General features: G+C 40.0%; 1 protein-coding gene across 1 annotated transcript; it reads left to right on the top strand.

Moving 5' to 3' along the window:
- Window positions 1-1,653: 1,653 nt before the first annotated feature.
- Window positions 1,654-2,155, top strand: LOC306827304 (neurocalcin-delta A-like). Its single transcript, XM_079349014.1, has one exon. The coding sequence runs from the start codon at window positions 1,688-1,690 to the stop codon at window positions 2,138-2,140; it is 453 nt and encodes a 150-aa protein (XP_079205140.1). The 5' UTR covers window positions 1,654-1,687; the 3' UTR covers window positions 2,141-2,155.
- The last annotated feature ends 5,217 nt before the right edge of the window (window positions 2,156-7,372 follow it).

Raw genomic sequence — 7,372 nt, 5'->3', positions numbered from 1 at the left:
ATTTTGCCAATGAGCAACTGTTCACTGACGTCACCGACTCAGCCTGATGTAACAGCCAAACACATCACTGGCTATTCCCTGCTTGTTTTGATTAACAAAGACTTTGATACGAAAAGAAATTATAAAGGAAACTGTCATTTGAGAGAAAGGGGCCTTTTTGACATGAATATTTTAGTGTAAATGTTCTCAAATACTGGCTTGTTATTTTATTGTTGCATATAAAATGTTAAATTGGGTCTTCAAAATATAGCCAACAGTGGGGAAGGGTATGGAAAGGAGCTGCTGTTTGCAGGATTATAGCCTCCGTGCACAGTGTACCAGAGCCCCAAAAATATATATTAGACTTCTGACTTTGAAAGAACATACAAATAAAATGTCTGTTGTGTAAACAAGTCAAGAATGCGTCGTGTTGTGAGAGTGATAAGACGTTTAAAAGTGTCTAATTTAATTAACACAGCCATCCTAACATTTCACGATCACTCCACAAACAAAACATGCACACAACCAAAGAAGTGTAGCTTATTTCTGCTTCAAGTGCAAGATGATGACTCATCACCATTACTATTTTGAGCGGATTGTATTTTCCTTACTTTCATCACATGGATTACGAAGCATTATACTGTTGCTAAAGATTGATGCCGGAAAAACAATAAAACAGTTCCTGAAGAGAATAAGTGAAGTGTTTTTTGTGTGTTTATCTAAATGCTTCTTTTTCTTTTTTTTTTGGCTAAATATAATTCAAAACCAACAGCTTTTCTACCATTACTGCTTGGATAGATGTAGAGTGTGTGTTGATGTTTAATAGGCTAATTAAACCCATGTTGTGTGTAGAGTATGGCGCTGTGTGTCCTCAGAGAACACAGAGCGGTTTTCCATGGAAAGTTCCAGTAGTTAGTAAAAAGGCAGGGATTTTATTCATATTAAAGTCAGAGAGGAAGGCTTGCTTACATTTTTGGTTGATACTTCAGTAAAGGCACTTGAGGACAAAGCATCTGTTTCCTTGGCTGAGTTTGCTTGTTATTTGGCCGATGCCTTCACCACATAAAACCATCCCTTAAACTACTATTTCCGATCGCGGTATTTTGCAGCTGATACTGATATTGAGGAGAGAAAAAAAATCCAATATGAGCCGTTGTCTTTCTTCGATGTTTAATCTGTAGAGATAGATAGATTCAGATAAACACATGTATTGTGTTGATCCCTCAAAGGACTTCATCAAACACGAGATAGATGAATCTATTATTTATCTATCTGCGCATTTCTGTGGTAAACTACTAGTAGTCATTGGATGCTAATATTATCAGCCGGGCTCTAGACAGCTGTTTCTTTTTGGGCTGGTGATATAAACCATTTAACTAATATTTATAGAGAAGGTAAATAAATAGTAACTCACTGTAGTGTGATAATCCTTTATTCACTGATTAATATGTAGGAAATATTCCTTGCATGTACATAACTTGTTTAACTGCGTCCCTCAAAATGAAAGATATCTGTCTGCTCCAGCAAACTACGATGAAAGCTCATATCCAGTGAGAAATGACACCCCTAAAATTCTCTCCTATCGGGAGAACATGTGAAAGTTTTATCCTTCATGTTGTATTTTGTTTATCCCACCCTAAAACCAATCCTTCTTTACCTTCCTCTCTCCACCAGCTGTGTGTGCCAATAATTGACAGAACCAACAGACATGGGGAAGCAAAACAGCAAGCTCCGTCCTGAGGTGATGCAGGACCTCCTGGAGAGCACTGACTTCACAGAGCATGAGATCCAGGAGTGGTACAAGGGCTTCCTGAGGGACTGCCCGAGTGGGAACCTCTCCATGGAGGAGTTCAAGAAAATCTACGGTAACTTCTTCCCATATGGAGACGCTTCCAAGTTCGCAGAGCACGTCTTTCGCACATTTGATGCCAACGGAGACGGGACAATAGACTTTCGGGAGTTTATCATTGCACTGAGTGTGACGTCACGTGGCAAGCTGGAGCAGAAGCTGAAGTGGGCCTTCAGTATGTACGACTTGGATGGAAATGGGTACATCAGTAAATCTGAGATGCTTGAGATTGTTCAGGTGAGTGTGAATGGAGGAAGATGGACACATCATACTCTCTTAATCCATGTACAAAATCTACACACAGATAATTAATGAGCGCGTGTGTGTGTATGTGCGTGTGTAACACACACACAGACACTTCAGCGCTAGCAGTCAGAGATCACACACACACGTCTAATAACGAGCAGGCTGATTATATGAAGGGTCTGATGTTGTCAAAGATAAACCAAAAGACTTGTTTAGTGGAATAATAATAAATTACTCTGATGGATTTTTGTTTTTAGTCTGTAATATGCAGGGGGGGTTCAGAGGGGAGCAGGGGGGCTCTAGGAACTACCCATTTAAAAAATAAAGGCCAGCAAATCGTATCACAAGTTGAATGGGCAGCAGTAGAATAGACACATACACACTAACTGTAATATTAGCCAGGGCACAAGAGTATTTACTAGAAAATTTGCATTTCCCTGCGGAAAATGCGTGTGAATGCTTCCTGCTGAAATGTTGCGGAAACACTGCTGAATGAAGAAAAATCAGCAGAAAAAGAGGAAAATTAGCAGAAGATGAAGAAAAAGTGGAACAAGTAGAAGAAGAGGAAATAGCAGAAGAAAAGTGGAAGAGGAAATAGCAGAAGAAAAGTGGAAGAAGAGGAAATAGCAGAAGAAAAGTGGAAGAAGAGGAAATAGCAGAAGAAAGTGGAAGAAGAAAAACAGTAGTAAAAGGAGAAAAGGAAGTAGAAGAAAGTGAAAGTATCTGTACAAGAACAAGAAATAGTGATAAGAAGAAAATGTAGTAAAAGAAGTGGAAGCAGAAAAAGAAGTAAAAGCAGAAGAACAAGAAGTAGAAGAGGAAATAGCAGAAGAAAAGTGGAAGAAGAAAAACAGTAGTAAAAGGAAGTAGAAGAAATTGAAAGTATCTGTAGAAGAACAGGAAACATCAGACATGTCACTCTCAGGAGCTGGGGATCGAACCCTCAACCTTCCGATTGACTCTACCAACTGAGCCACAGCCGCCAAAAGCATTTACAGTATAAAGTTCAATGCATGTGTGTGCGTGTGTGGAGGGGAGGGTGTTTGTGTGTGTAAGTGCCACCAAGAGCAACTGCATTCAGCTGGCAGCTTCGACTGAGAAAATGGGGGAACATCTCCCTATTCAGTGCTCATTTTAAGGGGTAAAATGAAGAGTGGCTGAATGATGATTTTATGAGCAAGAGGAGAGATAGCTGAACGCGTTGATGTTGACTTAAAAAGTAAAAGTAGTAAAAACGTGAAAAGTCATAGCCATAATGAGCAGAAAAAGCTGAACAGTATGATAGTTGAACGGTGAAAGTAGCACAAACGGTTGAAGAGTAGAAGAGAAGCAAAAAACGCACGGAAGTGGAAGAATCGGTATAATAATAAAGAACTGGATAACAATAGTGTGAATGCTTTGAAGCATTCACACTAATTAACAATTGTAGTAGTGTGGTTTGCCTTTCAGGCAACCACCCTAATAATATTAACAATTGTAGTAGTGTGGTTTGCCTTTCAGGCAACCACCCTAATTATATTTTCTTTTTTTACAGCTTAAAACAGTATAGAACAGGTTCAAAACAATGAATACATTATTTTATTTACAACACCGACACACATACAGAGTCTGTCTTTGAGGGATTTTCTTTACAGCCATCCCTTTCCTTCCATAGTCCATAGTTCAGTGTTTGTTCGCCGTATGGAGGGAAAGAAAAGTTAGGGAGACCATCAGGTGGAATGGCAGGGGTAAAGCAGAGTTGGATGGGAGAGAAAAGAGAAAGTGGGAGCAAGAGCTGTGACAGATCTGAACAGTGTGATGATTACCCTTGTTTGCTAAAAAGAACATCAAACTCTTTGGCCTAAACAAAGATTATGTTTGAAAAACCACATCCAGCACCATCCCACTGGATTTTGTCTTTCAAACAAAGGGTGATATTTAAAAATGTCATTTCCCAAAGTGGTGAAATGAACTCTGTCTCTCTCAAAAAAAAAGGCCACGGTCCCTAAACTTTATCTGAGGATGATGCACAAAGTATCCACCAACAGAAGAAACAATGGAAGCCATCACACTGTTCACAAAGAGACAGACTTTGTTTATTCTCTTTGGGCTGCAAGATCCCCATCGGCTCCTCTGGGTGATGGCCCAGAAGATGATCCTCATCTGTGGGAACTGCTGATGGAGGTCCTGCCTCATCCCTGCAATGAGCATGACACCTGTGACACCGCCACAGTGAATGAGGAGGACATCTGGCACAGCTCTTCCTTGAAGACATTGATGAAAGAAGGGGAGAACGTTCCTCCAGACCATGCCACCCCAGCCAAACCACTGGACCATCCAGACCAAGGTTTTCGGGAGGTACCTGGGTGCAGGCCGTGCTGGCAGTCTCACGGCGTGATGCGTTGCTTACGCGTCACAACGCTATTTGTTGTATTGTTTTTGGGGATTTTTGTTGGTTTTTTTTGTTATTCCCTTCATTTCATTGGATTAATTAGTAATAATATTCTTCTCCTTAAGAAGAGCCTTCATGTTTCTCTTGGCTCTCCTCTCTTGTCAAGGCATTGATCTTCTCACGCTCCAGGTGTGTCACTCTTGCAGATGCTGCATTGAGTTTGGCCTTTATAACCTTGGGGCAAACAGGCAATCCTTATGTGTGGTCAGTATCTTGCCGCTTACATCTCTCGCCAGTATCTCCTATTTTCATTGGCGAAATATACAGATATGTGCCTCACAAGTAGACGTTTGTAGGCCCCTCTGAACTGCCTGGCATTGGGCTTGTTAATGTGACCATCCCCAGCTCCAAGAGTTCCAAGTGGTCCTGACTGAGTTTGTAGGTCTTAAGATACCTGCATGGAGCTTCAGCTTTCACAACAAGGTCATGATAGACATTGAGTACACTTCTGTTATTAGAAATGAAGCCATATATAGCAGTCTTCTTTTTTGTTGTAACAATAATAATACATTTTATTTAAGGTCGCCTTTCATGACACTCAAGGTCACCTTACAGAGAAATAAAGACGACACAATTAAAACTTGAGCACAGTCAATAACATAACAAACAAAACATCGACAGTGGGGAATGTGTGTTTGTGTGTCACATGGAATAGGCTGATTTCGTTTTTGGGATTTTGTGCTATGTAATACATCAAAAGCTGCATCTACAGTGCACACAAAGTGCAACCCTTGAACTCCAACTTTAAACCTTGCTCACAGAACTCCATGGCGTCTGCCACACTGCTACTAAAGAGCTGTGATGCCAGATGGACTATCATTTTACGTTTCTCCACTGTATGTGAGCCATTCTGAGCTTGTTAACAGGTCGAACACCTTCTTTCTCTTGGAGATTGTTTATAGCTTCAAAATATTTCCACTTTATCTTTTCCTCCGTCTTCACTTTCAAATTCCAGTGAAGATGCAAAAGCATTGGGAAGAAGCTTCAGCATGTGGCATGCATCCAGGAGTACATTTACTTTTTGTGTGGGATTCTCTGGATGAAAAAAGTAGGGCTTCATATTGTTGATATTTAGGTCAGCTCCAAGCTCCCTTATCATGGCCAAGTTGCTTGATGGGGCATCACATGTGAGTGAAACAACTTTAGTAGCAACCTAATGAAAACCTGTTTAGGCTCTCCCTTACAATGTTTGCCTTCTCTCATCCATCAATACCTGCGATAAGGAAGTATGCGATGGGAATTTTCCACGACTGATTTAAAGCCACAACCATGAGGACCAAGGCCTGGGTGGCTAATGTGTTGTCAATTTCACCAGTGCCAATGTCGATATAGCCATACAACTGATCCCCTGTAAATTCTGCCATCTTGTGGATGTACATTTCATCCATCATGAGAGCACAGATTGTTTCTTTTCCCTTCCCTCTGTTTGCCTCTACATGACCTTTTAGCGCAGTAAAAGATGCTACAGTAAATCCTGGATCAGCTGCGATGCTGCTGTACCGAGTGCGGATGGTGTGACTGTGTGGTAAAGCTTTATTAAAGTTGTCACGCACATACTCATATGCCTTTGGAGAGTAAAAGTGCAGTGTGGTGGCAAACTGCTTCAGCTCCTCAGAGTACTTAGCTGACTTTTTCCTCTGTTGTATCTTCCGCAAAATGTGTTATGGTACTTCATCAACTGACTCGAGTAAAGATGCACATTGACTTGATATCAATTGCTTCTTTCTCAATTGATTGATGACTCCTTTTAACAAGCATTTTTTTTCTTTAAACGCCTGGACTTCTGGCATTTTCTTCTCAGCTTATTCCTGTATTTTCTTAGGAACTCTTCAGTAACCTGATGTCTCTGTTTCAGAGATCTAGGAAACTTCAGGTTGTAGCAGTGATCCTCTTTAATGTCATGTGTTGCTTGTTTTGATGTTGTTTGATAACTATGATCTTCTATATTGTTATCCACTGTTTCAGCAGTGTCAGCCTGACAGATGTCAATGCTCAGAGAGACATTTCCATTTGCATTGTCAGTCAAGATGACATTGCTGTAATCGGCAGCAGAAGTCAAGCTGATGTAGCTTTGGTCGACTATTGAATCCTCTCGATTATCACCACAAAACCTGCTCTTTGAAAATGATGGGGGATTTATCTTGGCGTCACAACTATCCAAAATCCTGCGTTTTGCACCAGAGGTCCTCAAATGATGACTTGGAAACAGAGTAGGGACAGCTGTGGTCTTTAGGTAACGACTTCCCTGCAGACAAGAAATATATATTTCCCAAAATCACATTCATGTATCCACAAACATGATGCTGACAGCAATAAAAAACACAAGTTGTTTATGTAATGAATTCTCTAACCTTTGAGTTGATGTGAAGGCATGCTCTTCAAAATGAACACTGCAAAGACGAGATGATGGTGTAGGTCTCCAGTCCTTCCGTCTCATGTTCACCACCCACTGCTAAAGTCTCTCTGTGTGTCACCAGCACCTAAAGGAGAACTGTTTCAAAATATCATAATAAAAATTCAAATTACTTATCCAATGATGTACTGTGTGCAATGCAAAGTATGAATCATTTTTAAGCCATATTTCCTTAACTGTTAGCCTAAGGCTAACTCTGGTGCAATGAAAAAGTGTACATTTACCTTTTAATTGCACACGGTCCTTTATAAATAAAGTTAAATTGAATTGAATTAATTGATCAACATGGTACAATGATGAGTCATTAAATGATTTAATATGCTTTTCTTGTGATTAATCTGCATTAAATTGTTAAGTTTGCCATAAAAAAATGATAGTGCATCTTTGTAATTTGTAAAAATGAAAGCCTCGTAAAGTCTGAAGCCATTTAAAAAAAATTATAATAATAATTCAC

The sequence above is a fragment of the Symphodus melops genome (assembly GCF_947650265.1).
Source record: "Symphodus melops genome assembly, chromosome: 7".
NCBI classification, from domain to species: Eukaryota; Metazoa; Chordata; class Actinopteri; order Labriformes; family Labridae; genus Symphodus; species Symphodus melops.
The sequence above is the reverse complement of the archived record's forward strand: the minus strand, read 5'-3'. Positions and strand labels throughout refer to the sequence as shown.